Source organism: Dendropsophus ebraccatus, chromosome 10, assembly GCF_027789765.1.
Source record: "Dendropsophus ebraccatus isolate aDenEbr1 chromosome 10, aDenEbr1.pat, whole genome shotgun sequence".
NCBI lineage: Eukaryota > Metazoa > Chordata > Amphibia > Anura > Hylidae > Dendropsophus > Dendropsophus ebraccatus.
The window spans coordinates 71,637,390-71,649,696 of NC_091463.1; the positions used below are offsets into that span (position 1 = coordinate 71,637,390).

Genomic DNA, 12,307 nt, shown 5'->3' on the forward strand with positions numbered 1-12,307 from the left:
GCCAGATAAAAGTCAAAAGCCATTAGTATGACACATGGACAGGTGTACAGTCAATCACTGGAATCTCCAAGCATTATAAAAGCATCTAGGTAAATATATCACAGTTTAAGTTCATCAGATGGCACTGTTAACACTATATAAAATGTCTCTATATTTCTGTGTAGACTTTTAGGAAAGCGTGCTGACACCCGACAGGTACACAATAAGACAGCTTTCACATCCATGCTGACAGCCACGTCCTTACTTCACCTTCCACACAGTTATACAAGTCGTCTTCAACATAATTAAATTGGAAACCTGATCAGCTGGAAAAAAAAAAAAAACACCTATCGACATGGTTATATCTCCTGTGATGACGCAGGTGCCGTGTGTTCTCATACACTGTACTGGGTCATTAGCAAAGGAAAAGTAATAACCAAAATATATTGGACTTGTTCCCCTGTGGTCAGAGTCCTGCCGGGCTGCTACGGGGTCCCTTGGGTTGATATCACAGTGGGCCAGAGTGGTGTAGTGACCCTCCCAGACTATTAGAACTGCTACCCACAGAAAGGGAAAGTGTGTCCCAAGGATGTAGTGTACACTATGTTAGTGTGAGGCGAAGAATCACAGAGTCTCTTCATGAATAATTTTGTTTTTACTTGGGAAGTACTTGTGTGCAGCAGGTAATACAACTTTCCCTTGATAGGATACGTTTCTCTTGAGAAAGCACTAGATAATACACTCGGTAGTACACTTGATAATACAGCAAGCAGATCTGTGATAGGAATACAGTGAAGGGTACAGTCGTGCTGACTGAACAGCGTGTTGAGTGATACAAAGAATCAGAGTAGCAGAGAGGAGGATGTTAGTTCTGTGCTCTGCCAGGATGTTGGAGGATGAGGTAGAAAAATACTTAGAAGAAGAGAATACTTGTGCCCTGTGTTTTGACCTTTGGGTCTTCACACTACCTAATGCCCACCAATGTAGGGTGCCCCGTCCTATGAGGGTGACACAAGGCCCCAGACCTTGTTACCTGGGATGAGCGGAATGCTAAGGATTTCCTACTGACAACCGCTCTACGAAATAAAGTTCCTAGGCTCTTAGCAACTTTGCTCTTTCTGGATCAGTTCCTAGCTTACTGCTGTCTGTGGATACTGTCCTGCACTGTGACTCTCCTAGTCCACAGCGTGGGTTGAGATGATCTCTGACTTGTCCTCTCCTTGTCTTGCTTCCTACCCATACGGGAACCTGACTATGGGTCCATTTACACAGAAAGATTATCTGACAGATTATCTGCCTAAGATTTGTAGCAAAAGCCAGCAATTGATTTGAAAAGAGGAGAAATCTCAGGCTTTGCTTTATGACCTGATCTCTGTTTATAGTCTGTTTCTGGCTATGGCTTCAAATCTTTGGCAGATAATCTTTCTGTGTAGATGGACCCTAAGACTGAACTACTCTTCCTGACTCCCACGTGATTTCCTATCCCCAGTGTATCTAAGGTGCGCTGTGAGTGGGTGAGCAGTGCATTAGAAGAAGGAGAGAGGTGATAGAATAGAAGAAAAGATTCCCATAGGTTCAGAGATCCATGTGGAACACGAATAAACAATAAGCCTTTACAAACATCAGCCGTGCAGCATCTAAGTACAGATATCTAATACAGCGACATCTAGTGGCAAAACTTTATCACTACCTTCATCACCACTGGTGTACAATAAGTACAGGCTTTTACAAAGGGTGTAACCAATAGCAATAAAATATAAAACTGGGTTCATAACTGCAATAAAGCAGCCAGTCACAGGTTCAATAAAAAAAATACCTGACAAAATAGCACAAAAACCCAACGCACCCCATTAAAGCCAATGAGGTCCAGTGGGCAATGTTTCTGTCTGGCATGTAAGGCATTCATTGGCACCGCTATATTTTTGTTGTTCTAATACAATGACTGAACAAACCAATGAAAACCACAATGCCAGTCTAAAAAGGGCTACTTAAAGGGGTATTTCCATCTAGGGTACTTATGCCTTATGTGTTTTCCGAATTAGAAACCATGCAGGTTTTCCCTAGGTGAACATGCCTTGTCTATTATCTAACAACTATATGTATAAATCCATGTTTGTGGAGCGAACAGCGTAATTTAGGTATCAGTGGCAAAATAACGAACATGAATTAAGACCTTTTCAGTCATTTTTTTCACATCACAAACACAATCCTGAACCAGAATCTGTAACCCACTGTGGGATATGACCTTCATAGACCGAGGAAAACTTACAGCAGTCGTGGCAGATTTCTGACCTGCTTCGGTCAGGCTTCACTGACTATCCTCCACAATGAACAGTCTTATGCTTGGAAAAGGTACACAATATAAGGAAGGAGAGACAAGGGGAGGTGGTATATTACAGGTACCTATGCGTGAGTCCGTATACAGCAGCAAAGTGACAAAGCGACTGCTCGCAACACTAGAGGACATTCTGGAATATGCTTGCTTTGGCAGTACTAATGCTATATGTATCTTATACACTACACCCTGGCAGGGATTGGGGCTGGAGCTACACCTACACAAGCAGGATGCAGGAGAAATCTCTCTGCCAAAGAGCATTTTAACTCTTTTGCATCCACGGACAGCAAATGAGGAAATAGCAATGGCTGCTACAGTATAGGATGATGACTTTACCATACTGTCTTCACTGCTGCATGAATGTAAAAATCAGACATATTTATACATTAGCTGGCAGATTTGATAGAAAGAATAAAAAAACAAACAACATATGGGGAGAAAGACAATCTGTGAAAATGCTGGAGGACAAAACGCCTGACGTCAAGTGTTAACACAACTAGAAGTGGCTGCTTGGGGTGCTTAAAGGGGAAGGTATAAATACAACTATGAAATGACTGATGGATTGTGATCTATAACACCGGGATACTTTACTATAGAACTGGTTGCCACATAGCAGCATGCTATGGTAAGTGGTAGGACAAGCAGTATCACCCGTAGGTGGATATAAATTGGTCAATAAAATGTACAAGCTACAAGACATCGCCACTATGGGCCAGATACTAAGATCTGATGGTTCCTTCTGAGTAACTATTACAGCAGGAAGCAATATACCACAGCAATTTTAGTAAAACCAAAGAAACTCAATAACGGAGGAAGTTGTACAAAGCTTAAAGTTTCTCTCATCTGCTAAATAAATATATAAATGAGAGGACAATGCTATAAAGGGATAGGATGGGTTTAACCTATACATCATCTCTGGCAGTGAAAAGCCAAAAGATCTCAATGCAATGAGTAGCCTGTAGAGATGAGCCAACCTGCCTAAAGTTCGGGTTCACATGAACCAAATGATCAGCAGGTTCTCTAATCTGTGGTAGGCTGAGAACAGTTCCAGTCATTGGTGTTTCTGGTTTATTTTTAAGTTGTTTTTTTTTCTTCTTCATTAACAGCCTATCCTAAGGACATACAGTATATTTGTGTCTGCACCCTCCTCAGGATAGGACATCAATGGCTGATTGGTGGGTGTCAAATCTAGAAGCCTCCATGGCGTCACATGGAGCTAGAGAGGGCACCCATCAACTTCTAAACAAATGGTGAAAACGTCTCTTCAAAAAATATCTTTAGGTGCATAAGGAACTTATATATAGTGTGTGTGTGTACATCTATAAACAGATAGTAACCAGGGATCTTTAATCTTAGAGAACATGAAAAACTTGATCACAAGTTGCTTAATCCATCTTGCTGGGTAAATCGGCTGCAGTATCTACCCTTGACTCAATGACTGAGATCAGGAAAAGCTGATGTCACAGCTGCAAACACCAGTTCAGCCGACAGTGATTCATCACATCCTATAGCCTGACCACTGAAATACTACAACTAGACATAGGGAAGTCTAATACAAGTTCCTTATATAATCACTGTGGGAAGATTGAGCAGGATAGTACAGGTTCCTGTATTATCCTGCTACACAGACCTGTGTGTCCCCATACGAACAGACAACAAAAAACCCTATGTAGTCTGTTCCTGCAGTTATGCTCTCTTCTATCGGTTCCCTACTTCCCACTTATATTATATATTCAAACCTACGTAAGGAAGAATCAAATAGGCAGGCATTAAGTGCAGAATCAGACTACAAAGGACTTGTTTGTTGTCTGTTGCCATGGAGACATGTAGGATTATAAAAAAAAAAAATAATCTGCTGTGCAAAGACTAACAACATAGGCCCACTCATATTACTGAGGCTGTGTAGTTTCACCTCAGGCAGTAGAAAACCTAGAATCAGCCCTGGTAGTTCCATATACAGCAGACACTTCAGTTTAGGACTACACAGCTATTCCTATATCCTGGCTATCCATTTCTAAAACATACGGTATATATGTGTGCAATTTTTTTAAGCCACATGGGAAAATTCATATACATTACATTTCTGCGCAAAGTGCACACGTTTTCTGCTCTAAAAACCATCTTGTTTTGTGGACATAGCCTAAAGCAACACTGTACATTATACAGTACATTGATTTTTACTATGCATTACAATAGAAGGGCATACCTGTCATGCATGGCATTTATAAATTGCATCCATCTAAAAACATCAATACACATATTCTAGGAGCAAAATGAGGAATTAATGGTTGTTAAAATATGGAACGACATATAATGTATAAGATGGCACTGCCAATAGTGCATTAGGAATGGGAACTCTTACTTATAGAAGGACTGACAGGCGAGAGTATGTAGTATAAGGAGGAAGCATGTCGGTTACTATGTTACATATGTTACTATGTCATTAAGGAGATGTGCAACACTCACATTTAAAGATGTCAATGGCAGGAGGTGTGATGATACATGATAGAATGCAGATACTGGATGGAGGCAGTGGGATCAGCAGGAATATAGACTGTGATGACACTATATGTACACTATATACAGGTGAGGTGTGAGGCCACTATATACAGGTGAGGTGTGAGGCCACTATATACAGGTGAGGTGTGAGGCCACTATATGTACAGTATATACAGGTGAGGTGTGAGGACACTATATACAGTATATACAGGAGAGGTGTGAGGACACTATATGTACAGTATATACAGGAGAGGTGTGCGGACACTATATGTGCAGTATATACATGTGAGGTGTGAGGACACTATATACAGTATATACAGGAGAGGTGTGAGGACACTATATATACAGTATATACAGGTGAGGTGTCAGTACACTATATACAGGAGAGGTGTGAGGACACTATATATACAGTATATACAGGTGAGGTGTCCGTACACTATATACAGGTGAGGTGTGAGAACACTATGCACACTATATACAGGTGAGGTGTCGGTACACTACATACAGGTTAGGTGTGAGGACACTATATACAGTATATACAGGTGAGGTGTCGGTACACTATATATAGGTGAGGTGTCTGTACACTATATACAGTAGAGGTGTGAGGACACTATATACAGGTGAGGTGTCTGTACACTATATACAGGAGAGGTGTGAGGACACTATGTACACTATATACAGTATATACAGGAGAGGTGTGAGGACACTATGTACAGTATATACAGGAGAGGTGTGAGGACACTATGTACAGTATATACAGGAGAGGTGTGAGGACACTATGTACACTATATACAGGAGAGGTGTGAGGACACTATGTACACTATATACAGGAGAGGTGTGAGGACACTATGTACACTATATACAGGAGAGGTGTGAGGACACTATGTACACTATATACAGCATATACAGGAGAGGTGTGAGGACACTATGTACGGTATATACAGGTGAGGTGTCAGTACACTATATACAGGTGAGGTGTGAGGACACTATGTACAGTATATACAGGAGAGGTGTGAGGACACTATATGTACAGTATATACAGGAGAGGTGTGAGGACACTATGTACACTATATACAGGAGAGGTGTGAGGACACTATGTACACTATATACAGCATATACAGGAGAGGTGTGAGGACACTATGTACGGTATACACAGGTGAGGTGTCGGTACACTATATACAGGTGAGGTGTCGGTACACTATATACAGGAGAGGTGTCAGGACACTATGTACACTATATACAGTATATACAGGAGAGGTGTCAGGACACTATATATACACAGGAGAGGTGTGAGGAGACTATATGTACAGTATATACAGGTGAGGTGTGAGGACACTACAGGTACACTATATACAGGTGAGGTGTGAGGACACTATATACAGTATATACAGGTGAGGTGTCAGTACACTATATACAGGTGAGGTGTGAGAACACTATGCACACTATATACAGGTGAGGTGTCGGTACACTATATACAGTATATACAGGAGAGGTGTGAGGACAATATGTACAGGTGAGGTGTCGGTACACTACATACAGGTGAGGTGTGAGGACACTATGTACAGTATATACAGGTGAGGTGTCGGTACACTATATATAGGCGAGGTGTCTGTACACTATATACAAGAGAGGTGTGAGGACACTGTACGGTATATACAGGTGAGGTGTCAGTACACTATATACAGGTGAGGTGTCGGTACACTATATACAGGAGAGGTGTGAGGACACTATGTACACTATATACAGTATATACAGGAGAGGTGTGAGGACACTATATATACAGGAGAGGTGTGAGGAGACTATACGTACAGTATATACAGGAGAGGTGTGAGGACACTATATATACAGTATATACAGGGGAGGTGTGAGGACACTATGCACAGTATATAAAGGAGAGGTGTCGGTGCACTATATACAGGTGGTGTCGGTACACTATGCACACTATATACAGGTGAGGTGTCGGTACACTATACACAGTATATACAGGATAGGGGTGAGGACACTATGTACAGTATATACAGGAGAGGTGTGAGGACACTATAAATACAGTATATACAGGGGAGGTGTGAGGACACTATACACAGGAGAGGTGTTGGTACACTATATGTACAGTATATACAGGAGTACACTATATACAGGTGAGGTGTGAGGACACTATATGTACAGTATATACAGGAGTACTATATACAGGTGAGGTGTGAGGACACCATGTACAGTATATACAGGAGTACACTATATACAGGTTAGGTGTGAGGACACTATATGTACAGTATACACAGGTGAGGTGTCTATACACTATATGTACAGTATATACAGGAGTACACTATATACAGGTGAGGTGTCTGTACAGTATATACAGGAGTACACTATATACAGATGAGGTGTGAGGACACTATGTACAGTATATACAGGAGTACTATATACAGGTGAGGTGTGAGGACACTATGTACAGTATATACAGGAGTACACTATATACAGGTGAGGTGTGAGGACACTATGTACAGTATATACAGGAGTACACTATATACAGGTGAGGTGTGAGGACACTATGTACAGTATATACAGGTGAGGTGTGAGAACACTATGCACACTATATACAGGTGAGGTGTCGGTACACTATATACAGTATATACAGGAGAGGTGTGAGGACAATATGTACAGGTGAGGTGTCGGTACACTACATACAGGTGAGGTGTGAGGACACTATGTACAGTATATACAGGTGAGGTGTCGGTACACTATATATAGGCGAGGTGTCTGTACACTATATACAAGAGAGGTGTGAGGACACTGTACGGTATATACAGGTGAGGTGTCAGTACACTATATACAGGTGAGGTGTCGGTACACTATATACAGGAGAGGTGTGAGGACACTATGTACACTATATACAGTATATACAGGAGAGGTGTGAGGACACTATATATACAGGAGAGGTGTGAGGAGACTATACGTACAGTATATACAGGAGAGGTGTGAGGACACTATATATACAGTATATACAGGGGAGGTGTGAGGACACTATGCACAGTATATAAAGGAGAGGTGTCGGTGCACTATATACAGGTGGTGTCGGTACACTATGCACACTATATACAGGTGAGGTGTCGGTACACTATACACAGTATATACAGGATAGGGGTGAGGACACTATGTACAGTATATACAGGAGAGGTGTGAGGACACTATAAATACAGTATATACAGGGGAGGTGTGAGGACACTATACACAGGAGAGGTGTTGGTACACTATATGTACAGTATATACAGGAGTACACTATATACAGGTGAGGTGTGAGGACACTATATGTACAGTATATACAGGAGTACTATATACAGGTGAGGTGTGAGGACACCATGTACAGTATATACAGGAGTACACTATATACAGGTTAGGTGTGAGGACACTATATGTACAGTATACACAGGTGAGGTGTCTATACACTATATGTACAGTATATACAGGAGTACACTATATACAGGTGAGGTGTCTGTACAGTATATACAGGAGTACACTATATACAGATGAGGTGTGAGGACACTATGTACAGTATATACAGGAGTACTATATACAGGTGAGGTGTGAGGACACTATGTACAGTATATACAGGAGTACACTATATACAGGTGAGGTGTGAGGACACTATGTACAGTATATACAGGAGTACACTATATACAGGTGAGGTGTGAGGACACTATGTACAGTATATACAGGAGTACACTATATACAGGTGAGGTGTGAGGACACTATGTACAGTATATACAGGAGTACACTATACACAGGTGAGGTGTGAGGACACTATGTACAGTATATACAGGAGAACACTATACACAGGTGAGGTGCCGGTACACTATGTACAGTATATACAGGAGTACACTATACACAGGTGAGGAGTGAGGACACTATGTACAGTATATACAGGACTGGAGTACACTATACACAGGTGAGGTGTGAGGACATTATATGTACAGTATATACAGGAGTACACTATACACAGGTGAGGTGTCGGTACACTGTATGTACAGTATATACAGGAGTACACTATACACAGGTGAGGTGCTGGTACACTATATACAGTATATACAGGAGTACACTATACACAGGAGAGGTGTGAGGACACTATTTACAGTATATACAGGAGTACACTATACACAGGAGAGGTGTGAGGACACTATGTACAGTATATACAGGAGTACACTATATACACAGGTGAGGTGTCGGTACACTATATGTACAGTATATACAGGAGTACACTATATACACAGGTGAGGTGTCGGTACACTATATGTACAGTATATACAGGAGTACACTATATACAGGTGAGGTGTGAGGACACTATATGTACAGTATATACAGGAGTACACTATACACAGGTGAGGTGTCGGTACACTATGTACAGTATATACAGGAGTACACTATATACACAGGTGAGGTGTCGGTACACTATATGTACAGTATATACAGGAGTACACTATATACAGGTGAGGTGTGAGGACACTATATGTACAGTATATACAGGAGTACACTATACACAGGTGAGGTGCTGGTACACTATATACAGTATATACAGGAGTACACTATACACAGGTGAGGTGCTGGTACACTATATACAGGTGAGGTGTGAGGACACTATATGTACAGTATATACAGGAGTACACTATATACACAGGTGAGGTGTCGGTACACTATATGTACAGTATATACAGGAGTACACTATATACAGGTGAGGTGTGAGGACACTATATGTACAGTATATACAGGAGTACACTATATACAGGTGAGGTGTGAGGACACTATGTACAGTATATACAGGAGAACACTATACACAGGTGAGGTGCCGGTACACTATATACAGTATATACAGGAGTACACTATATACAGGTGAGGTGTGAGGACACTATATGTACAGTATATACAGGAGTACACTATATACAGGTGAGGTGTGAGGACACTATGTACAGTATATACAGGAGAACACTATACACAGGTGAGGTGCTGGTACACTATATACACTATACACAGGTGAGGTGCTGGTACACTATATACAGGTGAGGTGTGAGGACACTATGTACAGTATATACAGGAGTACACTATATACAGGTGAGGTGTGAGGACACTATATGTACAGTATATACAGGAGTACACTATATACAGGTGAGGTGTCGGTACACTATATGTACAGTATATACAGGAGTACACTATACACAGGTGAGGTGTGAGGACACTATATGTACAGTATATACAGGAGTACACTATACACAGGTGAGGTGTCGGTACACTATATGTACAGTATATACAGGAGTACACTATACACAGGTGAGGTGTCGGTACACTGTATGTACAGTATATACAGGAGTACACTATACACAGGTGAGGTGTCGGTACACTGTATGTACAGTATATACAGGAGTACACTATACACAGGTGAGGTGTCGGTACACTATATGTACAGTATATACAGGAGTACACTATACACAGGTGAGGTGTCGGTACACTGTATGTACAGTATATACAGGAGTACACTATACACAGGTGAGGTGTCGGTACACTATATGTACAGTATATACAGGAGTACACTATACACAGGTGAGGTGTGAGGACACTATGTACAGTATATACAGGAGTACACTATACACAGGAGAGGTGTGAGGACACTATGTACAGTATATACAGGAGTACACTATACAGAGGTGAGGTGTCGGTACACTATATGTACAGTATATACAGGAGTACACTATACACAGGTGAGGTGTCGGTACACTATATGTACAGTATATACAGGAGTACACTATATACAGGTGAGGTGTGAGGACACTATATGTACAGTATATACAGGAGTACACTATACACAGGAGAGGTGTGAGGACACTATATGTACAGTATATACAGGAGTACACTATACACAGGTGAGGTGTGAGGACACTATGTACAGTATATACAGGTGAGGTGTGAGGACACTATGTACAGTATATACAGGTGAGGTGTGAGGACACTATGTACAGTATATACAGGAGTACACTATACACAGGAGAGGTGGGAGGACACTATATGTACAGTATATACAGGAGTACACTATATACACAGGTGAGGTGTCGGTACACTATATGTACAGTATATACAGGAGTACACTATACACAGGTGAGGTGTCGGTACACTATATACAGGTGAGGTGTCAGTACACTATATGTACAGTATATACAGTACACTATACACAGGTGAGGTGCTGGTACACTATATACAGGTGAGGTGTGAGGACACTATGTACAGTATATACAGGAGTACACTATACACAGGTGAGGTGTGAGGACACTGTACAGTATATACAGGAGTACACTATATACACAGGTGAGGTGTCGGTACACTATACACAGGTGAGGTGTGAGGACACTGTACAGTATATACAGGAGTACACTATACACAGGTGAGGTGTCGGTACACTATATACAGGAGACGTGTCAGACTCACACAGCTGGGGAGCAGGACAGATTCACATCCTCAGGAGCATCGAAGAACTCCTCCGTGTCACTGTCGGACGCCATGGTGGAGAGCCCCGGGACGGGCTCCGGTGTGCGCGGGGCAGAGAGGCCTCACTGGGCGCAGCTCCCCGGGGGTAGTGACCGGCCCAACATACAGGCTCCAGCTGACAGGCCGAGCCAGACAGGAGAGAAGGGCCCGGCACATCCACACACAAACACGCCAAGTATCGCGAGATTACACGCTGGGGAGTAGCTAGAGTTGAGTTGCGCCTGGCAGGTCACATGGTTCTGAGGTCATGTGACCAGACTGGAAGGGGCGGGGTTTACGCGAATCTATGTAGGGAAAGCTAGTGGAGGGAAATAAGAAATCCACATGACAGCTGTGGTGATAGAGCGCCGTGCTGCCGGCTGCTAGTATGCTGGACGGAGCGAGGGGACGCGGGGAGCAGGCTGTATGCACGGCCTGGGGAGAGGCGTATGGGAAAGAGGATATGAGGACGAGTCTGAGGGGGCCTCAGGGGACGGGAAGCCACAGACTCTTTGGAAAATGAAAGGTGGAATCTGATTGGTTGCTAGGGGCAACTGAGGTAGTTTCACTTCACACCATGTGTGATAAATCTCCCCCATAATTTGTGTAAAACGGCGCAACTTTTTGAGCAATCTCCTATTTGTCCAAAAACCTGATTTTTTGCAAACATTTGAGAGTGTTGCACCAAAATTGATTGTGTTACTTTGTGATTTTTTTTTTTTTTCAACAAAAGTTATTCTACACAAACCTTGATGTTTAATTCCTTCTAGGAGCCATAGAGAGCCATCCCTGGGGGCAACAGTATGTGGGGGGCAGTGTGAGCGGGAGGAGATGGGGCAGTCCAGTAATGGGGGGTGGTCGTCCTGACAGACAGGCTTTTCATCCATGCAGAGAAGTAGTTTTCCCATATTTTGTATTTCCCAGTTTCCTCGTTTTTGCTACAAAAAACTATTTTGGAGGAAATAATATAAAAAAAAATAAATAATGTAT

General features: G+C 42.2%; 1 protein-coding gene across 1 annotated transcript in view; it reads right to left on the bottom strand.

Annotated features, from left to right (window-relative positions):
• WDR44 (WD repeat domain 44) overlaps positions 1 to 11,509 on the bottom strand; it is an 81,847-nt gene extending 70,338 nt beyond the window's left edge. Inside the window, exon 1 of the mRNA XM_069943240.1 lies at positions 11,279 to 11,509. Coding sequence (XP_069799341.1) covers positions 11,279 to 11,352 — 74 coding nt within the window. The 5' untranslated portion in view covers positions 11,353 to 11,509. The remainder of the gene's footprint in view (positions 1 to 11,278) is intronic.
• Between the last annotated feature and the right edge of the window lie 798 nt (positions 11,510 to 12,307).